The sequence below is a fragment of the Asterias amurensis genome, chromosome 19 (assembly GCF_032118995.1).
Source record: "Asterias amurensis chromosome 19, ASM3211899v1".
NCBI lineage: Eukaryota > Metazoa > Echinodermata > Asteroidea > Forcipulatida > Asteriidae > Asterias > Asterias amurensis.
Window position 1 is genome coordinate 10155685 of NC_092666.1, and position 24050 is coordinate 10179734.

The 24050-nt window shown below is 39.6% G+C and overlaps 1 protein-coding gene across 1 annotated transcript; it reads right to left on the minus strand.

Moving 5' to 3' along the window:
- Positions 1-14123: 14123 nt before the first annotated feature.
- LOC139951839 (uncharacterized) lies at positions 14124-16975 on the minus strand. Its single transcript, XM_071950907.1, has 4 exons — positions 16904-16975; positions 15990-16355; positions 14477-14578; positions 14124-14197 (listed from the first exon to the last, which is right to left on the minus strand). Exons 1-4 carry the CDS (start codon positions 16962-16964, stop codon positions 14124-14126), a joined length of 603 nt encoding a protein of 200 aa, XP_071807008.1. The 5' UTR covers positions 16965-16975.
- Between the last annotated feature and the right edge of the window lie 7075 nt (positions 16976-24050).

Consider the following 24050-nt stretch of genomic DNA (forward strand, 5'->3'; position numbering starts at 1 on the left):
CTTCACTCTACCATGGTGTCGTATGTTGTATGGATATAATAATAAAAAAAATTTGTTGAGACCTGATAAAAATTGTGTACACTTGTGCTCACCAAATCGAAAAACACAAATGAATACCAACCACCCTCGTGTGCTAATACCCAAATTTTGAACCACCGCTAGTGACCGGAAAGTTAAAAAATAAATAAAACATGCCATGATGTTTCAGTGAAACACCACAAACGGTAAATGAAAACGTGTATATTCACAATTATTGTCTCCAATGATTCAACTTTACACGAATGCAACGGTGCAGAGCGGCGGTACCGCACGTTCTGTACAAAGAAATCTAATCCTATATATTTCGTTTGCGGTAACACCATGTGTGTATCTACTTGCCAGGTAGAGTTGTTCTTAGGGAACTGTCTTGCTTTATTCTACTGCCGTGGAGTAGATAATCGGAGGTTCGGGAGACTTCTCAGTTCTGAAAAGAACTGTCCTGCTTTATAACTATTACCAGGGCGGATGGTATAGAAATTTGACTGGACTACTACTTTAGCTTATAGGATCGTAATAACTGTACTGCCGCGGAGTCAGTTCGGAATTGGTCTTAACGTTTCGACTAGCTTGCTCTAGTCATCGTCTGGTTACGGTAAGCTCTCCCCACGCTTATTTTGAACATTTTCAAAATAAGCGTAGCTGGGTCGTAGCCAACAGTAAGCGGGGCAAAGTCGTCATGGGAACGCCATTATCGTACAAGCAGCGTGGTAGCCACAGACATATTATTATAATACCTCATGGTGAGATCTCTGTGGTCGTAACAGGATGGGTCGTAATAAAAACGCAGCACCGTCGGCAACCCGTTTCGAAGTAGAAAACCGCTTAAAATTGGTCTTTGTGTAATCGTTAGTAATCGTAGTGGCAGCGAGTCAGAAACACTTTTTACGTAGAAACAGTAAAGTTGGGCGGAGTCTTCAATTTGCGAAACTGCTGGATTTTGACGGCGATCATACACGACTTGATACATTTTTTGAGATCGGGGTGATTGGCTTGATCTTCGTAAGGTCGTAGTGCTGTGTGAACAATTATAACATTCCGGATGCGTTTTCTTCCACGTGTCACATTCATACTAAAAATGCAGTGCCCAAATTGAAACCAGTTTTTTTTATACTGATTTGGATCACCCTGTTTAACTAAAGGAAAATATGTATAAACAAGTAAATAAATAATTAAATGTTGGCCGGTGTGGCAGGAGATTCTGCCCCCCACCTCCATTATAATTATGGCGAACTGTGAACAAACTTCTTCTGATAGCGCCCTCTTTTGAATCCTCCTCAGCCCATGTTAATTTCCCAATGGGTGACCGAATCTCCGGCAGACAGATTTTCCTGGGACACTCACCATAATGTTTCAACTGTTGTATGTTTACACTAACGCAACATCGTTTTTAACCTCATGGAAAATATGCTGTTTTCTTCCCTATTTCAAGCTAGGAGTTAAGAAACAAAGGTTCTCACGGTTGGTAAAACGGGGAAAAAATAAGATTTAAATAAGCTTGCTAGATCTACTTTTGGTTTCCTTAAACACAAAACCAGATAACCTAGTCCCGAAAAGTCGAGTGCGAACGCGATCAGGGTATTAGACGTAACAGTAAATTGTGGTACTTCTACTGAATGGTTCTTCATTTTGGTTTATGAATAATTTTTCCGGACGAAATGTATTATTATTTCGACTATTTATTTTACCAATAAAAAAAAGTAAAAAGAGTATTATACAAAAAGGGATAACCAATTAGAAATAAAGCAAATAACACATAAGGTAAATAACTAATGTGTAACTATAAGTTACAAGTAAGTTTTATATTAAAATTACCATACTCATTGTCTCGTTTAAAATATGTTGCCACTACATGTGTTTGTACAGCTGAATTCTTATGATTTTTTTTTCTTTTGTCGATTATTGTTTTTTTAGTTGAAAAGCTCCACATAGCCTATAAACACGCACTATTAAAACAAACAAGTCAATCAATTACACATGCCTTCAAAAAGAAAAGTGAGCATCCAATAACAAAGACATGTATACGATACTTCCGTTTAGGCAAAGGTATGAACAACACCAGAAAGTTCAAACAGTCATGACATTTTTTTCATTTTAGTTTGACTCTTAGACATCAAACACTGGTTGAAAGTTAAATCGATCAAAAACTGTAGCTGTCTCAGCAATTAACTATTATAGTTAGTGTATAACGCTCTTATATTTTCATGAAGTCCCACCAAAGCATGTTACACCGTTTCAAAAAAATTACTTTAATAATACAAATACTGCTCCCAAATTGTTTAAAGTTATTTAAAACACAATGTAATTAGTCAAATTCAACAAAATTCGTAATGTATCTGTCCTCTGTGGGTTTATAATTCTTTTCTCCGCTAATTGCTTCATATTTGGAGTGATTCAGGTATTCCCTATCTTTAAATAGTGTACATGTACCATTAGTAATTTTAACACAATACTAATTTATAGGATTTGAGGCATTGCATGGTGAGGTATAAATATATATTTGGTTTGCGGTAACACCATGTGTGTATCTACTTGCCAGGTAGAGTTTGTTCTTAGAGAAACTGTCTTCCTTAATTATACTACCGCGAGGAGTATAGATTGTTCGGGTGTTCGGGAGACTTCTCAGTTCTGAAAAGAACTGTCCTGCTTATTAACTATTACCTGGACGGATGGTATAGACATAGGCTGGGACTACTATTTTAGCTTATAGGATCGTACTTAACTGTACTACCGCGGAATCAGTTCTTGGATTGGTCTCAACGTTTCGACTAGCTTGCTCTAGTCATCGTTAGTATATAATACTAATTTAATTAATAATCATTACAATAAACGCGGTAAGGTGCCAAGCTAGCTATATACAAAGACACAAATAATCTCAGAGCAGCCAGAGTTTTTTTCCAGCCTTGACTTGCCGCATTAAAAGTGGACACTATTTGTAATTACTCAAAATAATTATTGTTCCTTTCTTGATAACAAGTAATGGGGAGAGGTTGACAGAATAACACATTGTGGGAAACATCTCCCTCTGAAGTGACGTAGTTTTCGAGAAAGAAGTGACATAGGAATGTAGAGTAAATTTAATTTTTGCGATTATCATAATAATCCCAACAAGCAAATCTTAACATTTTAATTAAAATAAAAATCAAGATCATACGACCTTCCTGTCCGAAATAATGTGGAATTTTCGACGACCTTCACGCTTAATTTTACGACCCGTTTTGGAAAACATAAACGTCCGAAAAATTAATTTAAAAAAACGCGACGTCTGCACACACTCATTAAAATAAATTTTGTTTACGATATGAAAACATCGATTTTTAACCCCCCGTAGTCAGACAAACAAAATTACAAAAATCTCCAAACAACTCAACGAGAAGTTAGATTATAATGTGTAGTCAATTTCAGCAATAAATTTGACAATCTTTACCTGAAATTTTAGAGCCATTTGCGTTGATATTTCCAACTTGAAATGCGAGTTTTGTTCCGTCAAGTCAAAACATAGAGTAATCAGCTGTCACTGCAGCCTGTCACTCAGCGTTAGCACACCCCCACGGGTATTCTAAGCTTGAAGACCATGGAACATTCGCAACTATCCCGTGCATGTTTCTCATGGTTTTAGCGATATTAGTTACCCAACATGAAGTTTAACTGAAAGATTATTCCTTAAAGCCATTGGATCCCTTTCGTCGGTACAGGAAAAAAAAAAGTAAACAGATTTACAAATAACTTACAGGGTTTACAGAAGGTAGTGGTGAAAGACTTCTCTTGAAATATTATTCCACGAAATACTTTACTTTTTGAGAAAACAGTAAAACAATATCAATTGTCGATATCGAGAGTTACGGATTTATTTTAAACACATGTCATAATGACACGGCGAAACGTGCGGAAACAAGGGTGGGTTTTCCCGTTATTTTCTCCCGACTCCGATGACCGATTGAGCCTAAATTTTCACAGGTTTGTTATTTTGTATAGAAGTTGTGATACACGAAGTGTGGGCCTTGGACAATACTGTTTACCGAAAGGGTCCAACGGAATTATTTGGGTTTAAAATAATTCAACTTTGAAAAACCACGAAACAATGATGAAAATTAGACACTGTTTTTCCAACTTTAGATAAACATTCCACTGTTCCAAACGTGTGTCATAGTTGTGGGTGGTACCCGCGCTATGTCATGTCTGTGTACACAGAGTCGTCGTATGGTACATGGTGCGTGTCGTATACCAGCTAGCTATGGCAACAAGACCGGGTCGGGTGATCGGACTCTCACGCTGCATGGATAAACAGACGCCTCGGTCTGTAAGCCATACTAAATCTCGCAACGCGGATTTATGAATGAGGGATGTCATCGACTGATAAAACAGGGTTTGCCTTTGGTGACCTTTGAACCCCTTTCAGTGTTTACACGTGTTTTGGGTGGCTATATTTAGACACCTCTAATCTTTTGCTTTCCAATGGTACTCTTGGTGGCGCTATGCAAGTTGCATGTAAACTTTTCCCGAGGCTTGCAAAATGGGTGATTTCAATGAATGTTCGCTGTCTGTCCCGTGGGATTTGGAACATTTTTGGATAATGTGATCACGTATGGCGTGTCAAACGTTGCATTATTCGATAATGTACAATATATGTGCGATGTTTCTCATATATATGCGATAATTGTCACATATGTGCGATATTCATTTGATGTATGCAATAAATGTAATATATAAACAATAAAGGTAATATATATGCAATAAATGTAATATATATGCAATAAATGTAATATATATATATGCAATAAATTGTAATATATGTGCGATAAATTGTAATATATGTGCGATAAATTGTAATATATGTTCGATAAATTGTAATATATGTTGGGAAACACCAAGTGAGAAGACTGGTCTTTGACAATTACCAAAGACAACCAATTGAGTTCAAATTTTCACAGGTTTGTTTGAACTTCTCAGTTCTGAAAGGAACTGTCCTACTTATCCGGACAGTTCGTTTTGTATTATTACTGGAGGGCTACTTGCCTTTAAACACGGTAACAAGTGGCACGTTTTATAGATTAAACACTGATATCACACACTTGCAAGAGTTTATGATGTTTAATATAAACGGACATGACAATCTTTTAAAAGCAACAAGCAAACATGTATGGACAGTGATACTAAACTATTAATCTGTGTTTGCAATCACCAACAGCTTTTAAAGGTCACAATAGTCCTCGAATGACGAATGAGTGTGTCATTGTTCAGCAACTTAAAATGTTGGTGATTTTGTGAGACATACTTCAAAGTTAAATTCAACAAGGAAAACAAGGACAAGTTTAAGCTTTCTATAGGTTCCATTATAGTCAATTTCAGGTGGCAAGACTTACCTTTTTTAACTTTAAGATTTGTCTCATTTGAATAACTGTTGATTAGTTCATACACTTTACACCGAAACACGGCCTCAATATTTGAAATGATTATGACAATTGAAATATTTTACCAGTAACACCTTTTAAAATCCCATTATTTGCTAATTTTTTCGTACGAGTGTGTCCTTATTTAGCACCATAAATTGTTGGTATTGTCAGAATAGTTTCATTACTATTGGACAATACAAAATGTGATGAAATCTAATTAATTCCATTCTTTTTGAGGTAAACACTCACCTTTTTTAATTTTAAGATGTGTCATGTTTGAGTGACTGCCGATTGCTCCGTACACGAAACATTTAAACACGGCTTCATCTGCAAGGCCTATATTCAATATTATTAGATTGCCATTGTCTTGATTAAACTCCACAGTCTTGTTCTTGAACGACACCACTCTACCACATCCTGCAATATAAACATCTTCTGCGTTTTCCAACACAACAAACCATAGGCGTACTGATGAGTCATAACATGGTTGATTAAATGTACTGTAACGATTCCGGGGTGGGGTATGGTTCTTATGAATTTAACCAAGCCGCCACTCTGGAATCTGAAGAAGTCACAGGGGAAGGATGAAATATAATATTGGGGGGATTGTCCTTAAACTCTACTGATGAGGCACATTGAAATAAATCAGTGTTTCAAACAGAGGGTTGACATTAACCGCAAGGAACTACACAGTGTGTATTTTATTCAATCATGTTCAATCACAAAATGTACATAGCGCCCTCTCTTGATTTAAACGGTATTAACTTAAGGTATTCTGTAATCAATCAGTTCGCTGGTTCATTATTCGCACGCAGCAGTACATGGTAGCGTGGCTGCTCGTGTAGTAACTATCTAATGAGAATCGCCAATGAATAAAGTGAGTAGCATCGTTTTGCGTGTGTGTGTGTTCTTAAATGGTCTTGAGTTCTTGAGGTCTTGAATGGTCTTGAGTTCTTGAGGTCTTGAGGTCTTGAGTGGCGATCTCTAGTCTGGAAGCGACTGAGCCCCGATCTCTGGTTTTCGTCCCCTTTTATAGCCTAGCAGACGTACGCGCTGCACTAAGCCAGAGAACCGATTGGTTAATTATAAGCGTTAAGAAAACAAAATGTTAACACCTTTGGTAGCGTGCGCGCTAGCAATTTGTAAGCGTGCGCGTAAAGCGCACGCGAACGCACAGCCCAATACGCACAACCAAATGTGTGAACACTAAATTTAGCTGAAGTTAAACTTACAATAATGGTGAATTAGCAAGACATTATAAATAAAGAGATAGCATTTAAGTTGTCTCAACAACTCTATAATAATTCTAAAACGCAAGGCAGTTTTCGCCACACTACCCCCTTCTAAAAATAAAGAATGCGTCCTCGCATTATATCCGCAACAAGAAAATTTGTACATTACTCTGAAAAATTGGAAGTCAACTTTATGAAACTTTCAAAACTAGCCAAATACTAACTTTCTATTAAATATCAATGGAACATTACATCACTTAGCAAAAATTGCTCTTGCTTAATTAAAATGGAAGTTATCTTTCTTGATCCTTCCTTAATTTTTAAAATCATTGCATCCAAATGCAACCATAAAATTCCACTTCGTCAGACCATCTTATTTCCATGGTCCATTACTCTAAACTAATAAAGGGAGAGAGAGCGCGCTTTTAAATAAATAATAAATTATTTTAATGTTGGCCCATCTAGACCTTCATTAAAACCACAAAATTCCATTACTCTGCTTCTTAAACACCTTAATTTACCTTTAAATACTCCACTTTAACTGTGCCTTTGCCTCAATAAATTAATTTAATCTTTAATGACAAAGGGGGGGGGGGGGGGTTCCACCGCGGTCGCGTCGTTGATGCCTCACTCCTGTTCCTGTGGTTCCCTCAGAAGAGATACCGTCTTGCCAGGGCGTCTTGGCCGTGGAGTCGTCTTGGGTTCCTCTTGCATGGGGATGAAGTCACTTGGGAGGGGTCGTCTTGACGTAGAGGCGTCTTTGGGTGAAGTCGTCGACATCGCCGGAGTTTCTTGTCTTTAGTCTTTGATTATTACCATTCTTTCACCAGTAATAATGTCAATCTGCTGAGCTGATGGTGATGCAAACATCCACCTTACACGTGGGTATATTCTTGGAGATTCTCTTCCTATGTCTCCTCTTTTTTTTTTCTTGATTTCGTAGATGAACTGTCTCGAGCAACTCCTTATTGCTCATTTTCTTCGCTTCTGTTAGTTTTCTCTGCTTTTTCTTTATAATTTTTACACTGCAACTATACTGGATCAATAACTTGCGGTCTCTCCGCAAAAACTAATGAGGGCGCCCTCCATAATATCCACTCACTCCGTGCGTGCGCGTTGCATCCAAGCACGAGTAGTATACAACATCCAGCATAACTTGATTAGGTCTCTACTCAGGTCGAAGGTGTTGGGCATACTGACGTCTTGAAGAGGCTTGCTTTTGATGATAACCGCTAAAAACAAAATATCCTCTTGGGCTTTTGAAACAGTGATCAGTTGTTTCTCCCAAAGTCTATTGTCGCTTATTAATCATCCTTGCTGCATCAGCCGTCTTGGCGTCATCTTTGTGCTCTGTTTCCTCCTTTGCCTTTGCAGTCGTCCCAATCTTTGCAATAGTCTTGATTAATTCTCTGCGGGCTCTTTTCACTCCAGCCCTTTATTCTTGAGTTCATCTCTCTTTGTTTACGTGTTTTCCATCTTAAAAAAAAAAAAACTTCTTTTGCATCATCAAAGGCCTTGTATTTTCTCTTTATTTGTCTCCATATCTTGCCGGTGGCCGTCTTTCTCTGTGACTGCGACGCGCCTCGCAACTGTCTTGTTCCAGTCCATCATCTTTCTCGAGGTTGTCCAACTGGTTTCTCTGCTGGCAAGGCTTCTCTTTATTTGTCTTCGCCGTCGTCTCCATGGTTTCTCTGTCTTGACTTAGACTTTCACTTTCATCAGTCTTTTCCGTCATCTCCATGGTTTCTTTATCTTGATGTCGATTGTCACGAGTATCTTGCCGTCGTTCTGTACCATTTTCATCTCCGTCCACCGTTGCTGGAGTTCGTGCCCTTGCCGTGTCTTGATACCACGTTGGCGCATTCTCTCCAGTGTAAGGTTTTAGTCTGTTGTAGTGTACTATTCTTGGCTTTCCCTTCGCTCCTTTCTGAATTCGGTAGGTGACGTCACTCATACACGTTGTTACCACAAATGGTCCATCCCACGGTAATTGGAACTTGGGGCAATGACCTCGTTTTCGTTTTGGGTTGTACAGCCATACTATGTCTCCTTTGCTGTATCCCCCATGGTCTGCTTTGTGGTCATAGTTGCGTTTCTGTCTGTCACTTGCAATTTGAAGATGTTCTCGTGCGTATTGATGGACTTGCTCCATACATTCCTGGCGACGAGCAACATATTCAACTTGATTTTCTTGCTGGTCATCTTTCGGTCTCTCCATTAGTAAATCGACCGGCAAGGTTGCCTCTCTTCCCATCATCATCTCATTGGGTGTGTAGCCGGTTGTTTCGTGATCAGCAGATCTATAAGCCATCATGACATAGCATCCCTTCAATAGTTCTGTTCGCCCTCTCTATCATCCCGTCCGATTGAGGATGCAGTGCCGATGTTCTTGTTTTATCAATGCCAAGTAGTTCACATATTTCTTTGAAAAGGTGAGACTCAAAGTTTCTCCCTTGATCTGTATGGAGCTGCATCGGGACGCCATATCTGCAGACGAACTGTTCAACAAAAACTGTTGCTATGGTAGCGGCTTCTTGATTCGGTATTGCATAGGCCTCGGTCCACTTGGTGAAGTAGTCACCTATAACCAGAATATATCGGTTGTCTCGATCAGTCTGGGGTAGTGGACCCAACACATCCATAGCTACTCTTTCCATGGGTACTCCTACGTTATAGGTTTTCATTGGGCCTCGGCGGGTCTTGTTTGGAGACTTTCTTGATGCACACTTGTCGCATGTTGAGACGATGAGATTCACATCTCGTTGCCATCTGTTCCAGTAATACCTGCTTCTGACTCTGCCCCTTGTCTTGTTTTGTCCAAGATGACCACATGTTTTGTCGCTATGTAGTTTTGTTACAAGAGTCTTCCTCAAACTCTTTGGAAGAACAATCTGCCACTTGATGATATCGCCAGCTACGGTTTCCCATCGTCGGCATAGGACGCCGTCTCGAATGTGCAATCTTTCCCATTGTGCCCAGTAGCTCTTTACTTCTGCACTTTCAGGTGAAACATCAGCCCACCGTGGTCGCTCGGCTGAAGTTTCCTTCCATTGGAGTATCTTGCATACACTCTTGTCTTTTCTTTGTGCGTCTTTAAGTTCTTCTTCCGTTATAAACTGTTCCTCGTCGTTGTTTCTTTCACTTGTTTGCTCTTGAGCATTTGTCGTGACGATTCCACAAAATGGTTGATCAGCAATCTCTACAGATGCGCCATCAACAATTGGTCTTGTACTTTCACTTGTTGTTTTATGCTGTCGGGGCTTTCTCATGCTGTACTTTATTTCTTGTGCTGTGCTGTATTTCTCCGTCTTGTCACACTGTTTGCATTCATTGGCACAAGGTTTTCTTGACAGACCGTCAGCGTTCCCATGTTGCTTACCAGGACGATGTTGGATATCGAAATCATAGGCGCTCATAAGTTCCAACCATCTTGCCATCTGTCCTTCCGGGTTCTTGAAATTCATTAGCCACCGAAGTGCTCCGTGATCTGTCCGGATGAGAAATTTCCTGCCATACAAGTAGTGATGAAAATGTTTGGTGGACGCAACCACTGCGAGTAATTCCTTTCTTGTTACACAATATTGTCTCTCTGCTTTAGCCAAGGATCTGCTGTAGAATGCGATGACTTTCTCATTTCCATCTTGAACTTGTGATAACACTGCCCCTACTCCTTGATTACTTGCATCTGTGTCTAAGATGAAGGTTTCGTCACTCGAAGGGTACACCAGTATTGGAGTGGTTGTCAGATCCCTCTTGAGTCGTTGAAATGCATCTTCACATTCCTTTGTCCACACAAAATGAATTTGCGTCTTCTCTGTTAGGCGGTGCAGAGGTCTTGCAATTTCAGCAAAATTTCTGACGAATCGTCTGTAATATGAGCAGAGTCCTAGAAAGCTCCGAACTTCAGTCACTGTTCTGGGGGTGGGCCATTTATCAACTGCCTCTGTCTTGACCGGATCTGTCTGTATACCTTGACTTGAGACGACATGTCCCAAAAATGTCACTCTCTCCTGAAAGAGATGACACTTCTTTGGACTCAACTTAAGGCCAGCTGTCCTCAGTCGCGTCAGTACTTCTTGTAATCTTTGAAGGGCTGCTTGAAAATGATTTCCATAAACGATGACGTCATCAATGTAGAGTAAGCAGGTCTGCCATTGAAGTCCGGAGAGCACTCGTTCCATCAGGCGTTCAAAGGTTGCGGGCGCATTACATAAACCAAAGGGCATCACCTTGAATTCGAACAGCCCCTCTTTGGTAATGAAAGCAGTTTTCTCCTTATCTTTCTGTGCCATCTCCACTTGCCAGTACACACTTGCCAAATCCAGCGTTGAGAACCACTGAGACCCGGATAGTGTGTCCAGTGAGTCGTCGATTCTTGGTAAAGGGTATGAGTCTTTGATGGTTGAGGCATTTAGTTTTCGGTAGTCCACACAAAATCTTGTTGATCCATCCTTTTTCTTGACTAAAACGATGGGCGATGGTTCAATCACCCCTCGCTTTAACATCTTGTCGATTTCTTCTTTTGCTACATCTCTTTGATGTATTGGGAGTCTCCTGGATGGTTGTCTGATCGGCCGTGCCTCACCAGTATTTATCTCGTGCTTGACAATTGAAGTCTTTCCCAGATCACTTGAGTCTTTTGCAAAAACATCTTGAAACGTCGTCAAGACTCTTGATAATTGCATCTTTTGACTTGGATTTAGCCTTTCACTACTGATCTTGAATAATTCGGTCAAGTGCTCTGGAATTTCTTGTTCCGACGCTTGCTTGTTCTCTTGTAATATAGTTACACGACGTCCCTCTTTTTCTTGCACGATTTCACCACTCTGTACGGGTTCACACGTGGCCAACACTGCACCCTGGTAGATTATTATAGCTTCATCTTTAAGATTGAGAACTCTGATCGGTACCAATTCTTGTTGGACATCAACCAAGGTTTTGGCAACCATGACCTCGTGATTTCTGACGAATCTCGGCTCAGGTTCAACAATGCCAAACTTCGAATTTCTATTTTTGTGTTTCAGCTTGCCAGGCAGCAATATCTCTTCTCCTGCTTTGATTGTAATAGTTCGGTCGGCTATCACTCGGGTGCACTTTTCAGCAGACGCCCGGTAAACATGACATTTTACTTGCTGTCCTCCAATCTGCATTTCGCCTCTTCCCAAATTCAGTGTACAGTCGTACGTTTCAAGGAAGTCGTAGCCCAGAATTCCCTCAGGCTCAATGTCAGCTAGGTATACGTCTTGACTTATTACTTTACTTTGTTCTTTAACTTGAAATTCTAGCTTGAGTCGTCCTTGTCCCAAACAAGGGGCGAGTTCTCCATTGGCCATGGCTACTTTTACGTTAGTCGAATCTAGTTTTGGTCTTGAACTTTCGGAAATCTTGTAATACATATCTGGGCGGATGATAGTCAAGCTTGCCCCAGTATCCACTAGAAAATTTACTTGAACGCCTTCAACTCGAACAGTTACTTCTATGCCTTGATTAATTACTGCACGCTTTACTGATGGGGGTTTGCTTTCTTTTGGTCCGTCTGTCCTTAGTTTCCCAGCCGACCGTTGGACCTCGAAATCGGCTGCTGTCCGTTTCCCTGCTGCAATGCTTGTTGGCTCATATTATTGTTGTATCTGTAAGAATTCTGTCTTGAGTGCGGACACTCCCGTGCGAAATGGCCTAATTCATTGCAATTCCAACATGCAGGGGGTCCTCTATTGTTTCTTCCATCTTGCCTGTACCGGTTCTTTGCTTGGTTGCGTTGACCATATGCCGGTGATGACGTCACTTTATCGGTCTGGGTAAACCCAGCACCCTCTTTATGCCCACTGGTCATGTTCTTTAAAGCCTTGGTTAGAGCGCCAAGTTCATCAGACAGTGAAAGAATCTTGCCTTGTATGTCTTTCATTTCTTTACTTTGCTCCGATTCTTTGTCTTGTTCTGGTACGATAACTCTTGCCATTTTCCGAGTTACCCCACGCTGGCGATCAGCCGCCTGGAAAGCCTCTAGTTCCACTGCTATGCGGACTGCATCAGCCAGAGTTTCTGGTTTAGATTGAAAAACACGCCATCTTATCTCACCATCGGTCAGAGCGTCAATAAAATGTTCTTGAGATAAAGTTTCTTGTAAAACGTACGTAGCTGATGGGTACGCAAGCCGTGTGAGTCGTCTAATTGCTTGAGCCAACTCAGGCAATGTTTCTTCCCTCTTTCGTTGTCTGTTCTTTAACTGTACTCTAAATAATTCTTTCTGGTTATTTGAGCCGAACCTGTTGTTCAAGGCGGTTACCAACGCTGTGTAGTCATGACGACTGTCATCATCCAAGTCACCCAAAACGCACTGTGCTGAACCTCTTAAATTGGCTGCGAGATACATAGCCTTTACTTTGTCACTCCAGCCATTCATTTCAGAAAGCATTTCAAATTGAACAGCATAGTCGTTCCAACAACTGGATCCGTCGTAGCTTGTAGGTTTTATCTTCATTTTTGCACCACAACCTCTGTTATCTTGATTTCTTGTTTTCATGTTTTCTTGGTTGGGCCTTGTTTCTTGATTGGGCCTGGTTTTCTTGATTGGGCCTTGCAACTGTGATCTGTATTCGTTTACTTGTTCTCTTTCTTCATTTGCGCAATCCAACTCTCTCTGAAGAATTTCACATTCTGCCCTCATTTTGTCTAGAACTGCTTGTCCCTGTTTGATTACTTTCTTTTCCGGAGAATTATCACTTGAAGTTGACTCTGATAATCTTGAATCACCGCTCTCTGTAATCTTTATTTCATCACTAGAACTTGCCGTGGAAATATTACTTTCATCTTCCCCTGAAACTTCACCTAAAAAGGATTCGTTCTGGATCTCTTGTTGTACTGGACTTTCCATCTTTATAAATTTCTCTTTTCGTCACTTTTAAACTCTTTAATTCTCTTGTTATGATTCGAAGTTCTTTAATTCACCAGTCTTGAGATCCCACCGCTGCCACCAAAATGTAACGATTCCGGGGTGGGGTATGGTTCTTATGAATTTAACCAAGCCGCCACTCTGGAATCTGAAGAAGTCACAGGGGAAGGATGAAATATAATATTGGGGGGATTGTCCTTAAACTCTACTGATGAGGCACATTGAAATAAATCAGTGTTTCAAACAGAGGGTTGACATTAACCGCAAGGAACTACACAGTGTGTATTTTATTCAATCATGTTCAATCACAAAATGTACATAGCGCCCTCTCTTGATTTAAACGGTATTAACTTAAGGTATTCTGTAATCAATCAGTTCGCTGGTTCATTATTCGCACGCAGCAGTACATGGTAGCGTGGCTGCTCGTGTAGTAACTATCTAATGAGAATCGCCAATGAATAAAGTGAGTAGCATCGTTTTGCGTGTGTGTGTGTTCTTAAATGGTCTTGAGTTCTTGAGGTCTTGAATGGTCTTGAGTTCTTGAGGTCTTGAGGTCTTGAGTGGCGATCTCTAGTCTGGAAGCGACTGAGCCCCGATCTCTGGTTTTCGTCCCCTTTTATAGCCTAGCAGACGTACGCGCTGCACTAAGCCAGAGAACCGATTGGTTAATTATAAGCGTTAAGAAAACAAAATGTTAACACCTTTGGTAGCGTGCGCGCTAGCAGTTTGTAAGCGTGCGCGTAAAGCGCACGCGAACGCACAGCCCAATACGCACAACCAAATGTGTGAACACTAAATTTAGCTGAAGTTAAACTTACAATAATGGTGAATTAGCAAGACATTATAAATAAAGAGATAGCATTTAAGTTGTCTCAACAACTCTATAATAATTCTAAAACGCAAGGCAGTTTTCGCCACAGTACCATTCGCATACCGAGCCTTGCATTCTAATTCTACGTCGTCACCTTCAAAAACTGAGACGACTGGTGGCATGCTTATCCTGAGGTTCCCAAAAGAGACGCAACCTGTTCAAAATACAAAGATGTTTTTTTACCTTAAAGTTGAACTCTTCATAAATATTTCACCTCAGCTTAACAATACTTTCGTTCGTTGACGTGTTTTTGTTTCCAACACTGCATCATATGTATTTATTTTAAGGTAGCTTTTTAACTAAAGACTCAAACTATTACTAATGTTTTTATGTACGATATTTCTCTATATTATTTACACTCGACTTACCTTGAAACATAATTCTAACAATTAAGAAGACTGCGAACTCCATTTTGTAAAAAACTAATGGCGAACATCATTACACTATGATATAATGTGATAAGTTCTTCTTAAACCATGTTAAGAAACTGCAGCGAAACCTTAACTAGTAGCAGTGCTATTGGCTTAGTGAGGGGATTGCTGGTGTATTGAAAACAATGTAAAGCATGAAGTGATGAAACTTTTACTTTTTGCAAACATGCACACTATTTACCATAAAAGAGAAACAACTGTCAATCTTCTTTCGTGAGTATTGGTTCCACTATCATTTTCTTCTCTACTCATCAAACAAAACGGCTCCGAAAACAACTGCTTTCAGACTCAAGGCTAGTAAAAGGTTTCGCTTTTCTTTATTAGAACACAGAATGCAGAAAAAAAGGTTCACACGTTTGCCCCCCCCCCCCCCAAAAAAAAAAAAAAAGAGAAGAAAACAAAAACTTCTATCACATAGAAAATAATTTAGTTGCAATAATTACCGTTTCCGTCGGATCATGAAATTCATGTTACTCAACCAGATCCCGTCATAACATGTTTCTTCCTTTTACCCGCACCATGTACTCTGGCAACACCCTTCGGTTTACTGGTCCACGTCTTTTGGAACTCTAATCTCTAGCGATTTAAGAACAATGCCGTCCGTAGATCGACTTATAAGCTCTCATATAAAAGAGTAATCCTCTCTCACTAAACAAATGTAACTAAAGGCTGTGTCCAAATAGGCGGCAACAGCTACGGCTACGGCTAGATCCTGCGTTGAAGTATAGACTTGGGACAAGTCGTTAAATGTCTGCCGCGGTGATAGCTATGTAACGCAGCTTTTCTTCCTCGCACATTTTCCACTTTCTATTACTCGTTACCAAGTAAGGTTTTATGCTAATAATCATTTTGAGTAATATACCAATAGTGTCCACTGCCTTTAAGAACAAACCCTAAATCAACAAGTAAACACGTAACGACATTTCCGACATTCAAACTATCAGTAACCACATATTTTTTAAATATCTAGTTGATTATGATAAATGAAATGTTTGACAACATAATTTTGCTAAACTGTTCATACGACATAAATTGTTGGTAATTTCTGTCAGACAAATTTGAGTAATATTGGTATATAAGAAAAGGTGATATATTCTAGTTGAAGATTCCATTCTTTTTGAGGTAAACACTTACCTTTTTTAACTTTAAGATGTGTCATGTTTGAGTGACTGTCGAAAAATCCATACACTTTACACCAAACCACGGCATCATCTGCAAGGCCTATATTCAATATTGTTAGATTGCCATTGTCTTGATTAAACTCCACAGTCTTGTTCTTGAACGATGCCACTCTACCACACCGTGCAATGACCTCATCTAACATGTTTCCCAACCTATTTACTAATGACCATCGGAGTAGTAACCCACTTCGCTCATCACATGGTTGAATCAATGTACCATCCGCATACCGAACCTTGCATTCTAATTCTACGTCTTCACCTTCAAAAACTGAGACGACTGGTGGCATGTCTATCATGATGGTCCCAGAAGAGATGGCATCTATGCAAAATAGAAATAAATTTAAACTTATCCAATCACTGAACAGCTCTTCAAAGTAATTTCACGCGAGGTTAGCATTGATAACATTTTTTTCTTTCTGCAAGTCGCCAGACACACAAGGCCTGAAGGCCACTTCAAGGTGAGGGCTACAATTATTTTTTCCAGGGGCCGTTGCCACATACTCCTGGGGCTGAAACAGGGTTACCCCCTTTACAGTCCATACAGATGTAGGCTTGGGTATCATTTATCAGAAGCCTGGCTGGTAGAGCAGAAAGCACTACCTCCCCAACTTTACGAAGCAATCATGTTTAAGTGTGATGCTTAAGAACACAAATGTCACGACCGGGACTCGAACCAACACTCTGCTGATCAAACACCAGAGCTCCGGTGCTCTTAACCGCTATGCCATGACACGCCTCTACTATCGTGTTTTAGTGTACGTTTTTGTCTTAGACACTGCATCAACATTTATTTCTTTTCAGGTTGCTTCTCAAATAAAAACTAATTATATTTTTAATGTTTATCGACACTTAAGCTCGACGACTTACCTTGAAACATAATTCCAACAACTAACAAGACTGCGAACTTCTCGGTAAATGCGCCTCCCATTTGTTGAATAATATTGACACTGTGAAAACGTTGTTGGATAACAGCTCACTTTGGTATTTTGTAAAAGGTTGTTTTAACTCATGACAGTCAAAAACATCTCGTAATTCAACAGTACATCGAGAAAACACAACTGAGCAAAACTGATGGATCGAAACAAAAACTGACATCTCTTCAAGCCAGAAAAGGTGAAGTTCTTACATTTTGCAAACATGCGCAATATTTACCCCATAAAAGAGAAACAACTGTCAATCTTCTTTCGTGAGTGTTGGTTCCACTATCCTTTTCTTTTTTACTTAACAAACAAAATGGCTACGAAAACAACTACTTTACAGGCTTAAAGGATTTGGGTACTTTTTGTAACACATACCACGACAATGTCCACAGATTTACTTTAAACTTGCACAGTTTGAAGATAATGATAGTAGAAAGCTTCCCTGGAAATATTACTTGCTGAGGTGCTGTAGTTTTTTGAGAAATGAGTAAAACAATGTCATGAAAATACGTTTTTACATGCTAAAATAATTTCCGTCTCATGATCACTGAGATGAAAATTATTTTCATTCATTGTTTTACTAATTTCTTAATAACTACAGCACCTCTGCAAGTAATATTTTCAGTGAAGCTTTCTACCATCATTATCTTCAAACTGTGTAAGTTTAATGTAAATCTGTACATAGACCCTTTAAGGGTAGTAAAGGGTTTCGCTTTTCTTTCTTATGTTTTTGAAAGACTAAAGGCAGAACAAAAAGGTTCACACGGTTGTCAAAAAAGCAAAATAGAAAGACACAAATCTTCAAGGCAAAACTTGTATTACGTTGAGAATCATTGAGTTACCATTACCGTTAGACGACCGTGTCCTTTTTGTTGCTTACTAGTGTTCATAGGTTTTGGAGGTACGTCGGCCGGTTGACCACGTCAGAGCCAACAAACAGCTCTCCCTGGGTAGCTACATCACCCACAGTTTACATACACGACGAACGTTGCACAAGGTTCCTTTATTGTAAGTCATTTACAGGGTGGATATTCATGCATCGGCCTCTGCGATGACGAAACACCTGGCAAGCTTACCCGCGCTATTCAAAGGCGAATGAGTAAACTGTGTGCTTGTGACATACCTAGTGAAAGAATTAAAAAACAGCCAACGTGAGTGGAGATAGTCCTGCATTGTTTTTAACAGATTCTATTCATTCGCCTTTGAACAGCGCGGGTAAGCTTGCAAGGTGTTTCGTCATCGCAGAGGCCGATGCATGAATATTCACCCTGCTGTAATAAAGGAACCTTTATGCACTGTCCCTAACTTAAAAGATAGAGCCCTTGTTCTTTAATACAATTTTGAATAGGCTCCGAAGCTGGTTCCTGTCATTAAACTAGCACCATTTGTTGATCAACTCCTATCTATATAGACCAAAATGGGAGACCCACCTCCCTCATGGTGTGGCAACCTTTTGAAAATGTGGGATACTTCCCAGTTTCGGTTGCCACAGCAATGCATAAAAGGATAACATGTACATCATGTACATTTTTTTTTAACTAATTGACTTGAAATATTTTGTGTGCTTTATATGTGTTGCTGAGAATCTACATAAGCATAAAATGCAGACAATGTTTAATGGGATCATATTGGCGCGCGTAGTTTCTTGACGACACAAATCGCCCGAAATAGTCGTTAGTGTAGTTGGGTATGAATTATGACTTTTGAAATTGTTATATAATATGTGCGCCAGCATGATCCCAATTATTTTCCACTACAAATCTGTTAAGGAACACTAAACTTAACCAAATACAAGAAAAGCATTGATGGGATCTTATTGGCGCAGGTCACAGTAACTGAGAAAAGTGAATGAATGTGCCAATTCTAGGCTTAGTGTGGTGGGGCAATACTAAGAAAATTTACGCAAAGTCTTTTGACATGCAAATTGCAGAGATCCCAAGATTCTCTTTTTATACGAAAACTGTTTCTACACCCGGGTGTCATTAAGCATTTTTTTGTGATGTTGGCGCGCGAGGTTACGGAGATGCGAAAATTTGGTAAAATTCGACCTCTGACCTCTATTATATCTCTACTGCGCCAACAAGAACCAACGTACTTTGCACTTAAATTTGTTTTAGGGCTGCAAGTTCTATCATGTGAACTTGTTTAAGTCATTGAACCTTTGAGTTCTGAGGCAATGAACATGGCACAGGAGGGCGCTGTTCGTCACAGGTTGCGTTAGCCCAACTGGGGGGTTTAAAACAATGTTTTACTTTCGTTGGGACGAGCTTGGCGCATATTTTTGCATTTACAGGGAATGTATATTATAAGGATCACCAGGGCTTTTAGGCCAAAACTTTGATAACTGATAACGCCAAAACCGAAAGCGTCAGAAAACTAATTATTTGGGATCTGTTCGTTTGGTATGATAATGTATCACTCTTGTTTTAGAAGAAGATCTGAGAACCCATGAATGAACTTGGTGCATTCTTACAGACATAAAACGAACCACAGTTTTGGGGTGGCTTTCATTTCCAGCCACAAAAAAGTCATTTAATTACTGATCTGAAAAGCTTACAACAAAATTACTTAAACTACGAGGTGGAGATACAACAGAGAATATGCATTGAAAGTTCTACTAAAAATGCAACTATTAAAACAGAATATTGTGGGACAAACTAAATGTAGAGAAGCTGTGGCTGGTACAGAACTAATAGTTAAATACAATGGCCATGCTGAAACTTTAGAAATACCCTCTAAATAATCAAGAAAACTTACATAAAATCGGAACTAGCATGCAGCACACCAATACAACCATCAACCGAGTATGCCAAGCCTCAGCCCTCCACACACAAGATGTTGCCTGGCTACACACAAAAAGCCAACTCAACCCAGTCTTGTGTTCTCTGACCAGGGCTGTGAAATTAATTACTAAAGGAATGTCATTCATGAACAAGAATGTACTAAAAAGTCAATACAAATGTCAATCGGGTATCTGAATAAAAGGAACTGGTTCAGTGGGTTTTACCAACAAAGTATTACATTGGATGCATTAATGTGTTGATAAAGGAACACAAATTGAAAAGAAACAAGCTGTCAATCTCAACAGTCACTGACCTGGACTAGTCCACATCCTCCACATGGATTTTATATAGTCTACCTGATAGCCAACACATTACTGCCTGAAATAGCGCCCTCTTGCGGATTTTAAGGTTAAAACCTCCGTCATATTATTGGCCTACGATCACAGTCAGAGCGTGTGATAGCAAATCTGCGGGGGAATTCTGCGTGGCTGATGCAGAGAAATAACCGCAGTCTCACTTGAAATCAAGTCTATCACAGGGGAGGAAGCTGAGCACTGAACAATACAGTTGTACCACTATAGTAAAAAGCGGGCATTTTCACTACAATTGTCAATACAATATATACGCCTAAGAATTGTCTTGCTTGGTTCACAAACACAATGTCTATTTTTTTTTACAAATTTCTTTATTCGTGTCTATCTTTGTTTTCAGTGCTGAACGTCATTTTCAAACTGCGTCATCGCAACAATTGGAGAAAAAGGATACCACACGGCATAACATAATCTTTAAGTTTACAATAACATTTTTCAGTTTAGAATAAAATCACTTTAGTTAAACAATTTATTGTTTGCTGAGCAAACTGATGTTGTATTCACGAATCTACATTTTTTCTTGTTCATTCTCTTTAAAGGAACACGTTGCCTTGGATCGGTCGAGTTGGTCTTTGTAAAGCGTTTGTAACCGTTTTTTGTAAAATGCATATGGTTAGAAAGATGTTGTAAAAGTAGAATACAATGATCCACACAAACATGCCTCGAAATTGCACGGTTCTCCTTTTACCTCGTCGACTATTACACGGTCGGTCATTTATGGGAGTCAAATTGTTGACTCCCATAAATGGCCGACCGTAGTTCGCACAGTAAACGGAAACCACGCAATCTCGAGGCAAACTTGTGTGGATCATTGTATTCTACTTTTAAAACATCTTTCTAACCATATGCATTTTATAAAAAACGGTTACAAATGCTTTTTATAGACCAACTCGTCCGATCCAAGGCAACGTGTTTCTTTAACATAATCATAATGAAAGTTGATTTGTCCTTTATCTTTTTTATAGTTGATAATTCTACACATACATGCACTATTTTATCTCTTCAAACAAGTCAATCAATTATACCTGCCTTCAAAACGAAAAGGTAGCCGCCAATAACAAAGACGTTTATACGATACTTCCTTTTACACCATGAATGAATAGCAGCAGAAAGTACAAACAGTCATGACCTTAGTTTGACTCTTGGATAAATATTTCGGTTGAAAGTTAAATCGATCAAAAGCAAGTACACTGTATAGCTGTTTCAACAATCGATATATAGTTAGTGCATAACGCTCTCATTTGTTTAAAACTACCTAATTCGTCCAGAAAATCTCAATCCAAAGCTATCATTTCGGAGAATTACCTTATAAAGTATTGTTTTCTGTTTTGTTTGTACATTTTTACAATGTTTCCTATGTAAGTTACCTTTCTTGGTAACGAGTTATGGGGAGAGGTTGATGGTATAAAACATCATGAGAAACGGCTCCTTCTGAAGTAATGTAGTGTTCGAGAAAGAAGCAATTTTTCACGAATTTTCGAGACCTCAGATTTAGAATTTGAGCTCTCAAAATCAAGCATCTGAAAGCGCACAACTTCGTGTGACAAGGGTGTTTTTCTTTCATAGTTATCTCGCAACTTCGACGACCGATTGAGCTCAAATTTTCACAGGTTTGTTATTTTATGCATGTGTTGAGATACACCAAGTGAGAAGACTGGTCTTTGACAATTACCAATAGTCTTTAAAGACAGTGGACACTATTTGAGCTCAATCGATCATCGAATTTGCGAGATAAAAGTGAAAGAAAAAACACCCTTGCCACACGACGTTGTGTGCGTTTAGATGGTTGATTTCGAAACCTCAAAATAATTCTAAATCTGAGGTCTCGAAATCAAATTCGTGGAAAATTACTTCTTTCTCAAAAACTATGGCACTTCAGAGGGAGCCGTTTCTCACAATGTTTTATACCATCAACCTCTCCCCATTACTCGTCAAGAAAAAGCACCTTTGTTGCCTAAGTTATGTGCTTTCAGGTGCCTTGTTTTCGAGACCTCAGCCGAGGTCTCGAATTCAATTCAAATAACATTTTAGTGAGAAGTTACTTCTTTCTCAAAAATTACGTTACTCCAGTACAAAGGGAGCCGTTTCTCACAATGTTTCATACTCCAACAGCTCTCCATTGCTTGTTGTCATGTTTTTATGCTTACAATTATTTTGAGTTATTACCAATAGTGTCCAGTGCCTTTAAGCAAATTGTTTGCGTGTGTATAAAACCAACTGGATCGTAAGATGGATCAAACAAAAACGTCAGTTCACACAGCAAAGGATGGCAGATGAACTTACTTCAGTACAGCTTTCATTGTTGATTTTGGATAATGCAATAATAATTGACAAGGATAAGGAATATTATTACTGAATTATGAATAGTTTCTATTTCATTTTATTTATGTGGAAGTCATGTGAATTGCGAATAAAGCATTGCATACGAATACACACATTCATTAGCACGTTTATGACTTGACTTGGGTGATTTATGCAATGTTGACTCCACAAAATACTTTTTCATGAACGAATTTGTTTGGGAAATCCGGGAGGTTGTTATGTTAACGGGGTTGGGTTTTGTTGGGAGAATATGGGAGGAATTTTACGACTCGAGTTAAGGGTAGTCATGACTTAGGACTAAATGAAATATTAAGATAGTAAAAACTTAAGGCGATTCTTAAGTTAGGACGAGTCATCCTCATCATCTTTTGTCCTTCGACGGAATAGTAGAAGCAGCATTGATGAAGTGGTGCCAGGTTGCTTTATCCCCCATGAGTTGTTGGGTCTCGTTTGGATTGATATTAGTGTCTCTGGTGATGGTGTCTGGGTAGCTCATTTTCCTCCTGCTGCGGTTTGATGTCCGCCAGGAGGATTTCAGAAAACCAGGTGCGATATAGATTGATCGTATGTACGTAAACAGTGACTGGCAAACTGAAGAAGTCTCTGCATTACTGTATCGGATGAGGGCGGTAGATTGCCGTATACCTCCCTGTTTGTAGGACGAGTAACTCGTTCTTACTCGAGATAAGACTAGTCTTAATTCTTTGTGAAATCCACCACTGGTTTAAAAACGATAGTCTAGAAAGGAGTTATGCAAAAAGACGTCCCTGTTGTCGCTATGTCGCAACTATGTCGAAACCACTGCTTAGGCTCGTCTGAAGCCCTGAGCGCGTACTCAAAGCGGCAAGCTTGCCTGAGCCGAATCCAAAGCCGAAGCCGTGGTTTCGAAAAGGGCCTCTGACGTATATTGCTCATTGTCACATCCTATGAGGTGGTTGGTTAGTCTGGTTCCCAGACCCAAAAATCTCCGACTAGGCTCTGTCGAATTTAGGGTCCGGTATCACCCAAAATCACGTGACCAAAAAGAAGGAATTCCTCCTTTTTCGAAGTTATCAGAAGTGTTCCGAACGTGTTGTCGTCAACATTCGGACAGTATCAATGATGTTCGGTATGGAATCGTAATGTCAGTCCTGTCGACCGTAGATCCAGGAGTTTTTATGCCAGTTATTGCCATGCAGGCGTTGTGCCTAAATAAAGCGTTTGCAAAGCGATGCGATAAGTTCAACATATATAAACCTGGGAAATCGCTCCGGGATCTGGTAAGTTTTTGTCCTTTTTCTTCAAAAATATTTTTTCAAAGGTGTTTTGACTTGAGTGTTCATTAGACATTGATTGAGGATTAAGTTTCTTGATTTTTGAAAGTGGTAAAAATGGGGCAAATCTGGTGACTAGCTGTCGAAATTATACGTGTTGAACCAGATTGTCATTAATTGCCGATCAAAATAATCTCGTGACCTCCGGCCTGGCGGACGTCGGGAGGAGGGTTACGTTATCGCAACTATTGCAGACATGGTTTCCCTGGAGATGACCCCCGACCATGACAAGTTGCGTCATGCTCTTTTTTTTAACCATGGGTGATACCTGACCTAAGATTTTTAACAAGAGACGTCAAGGAATC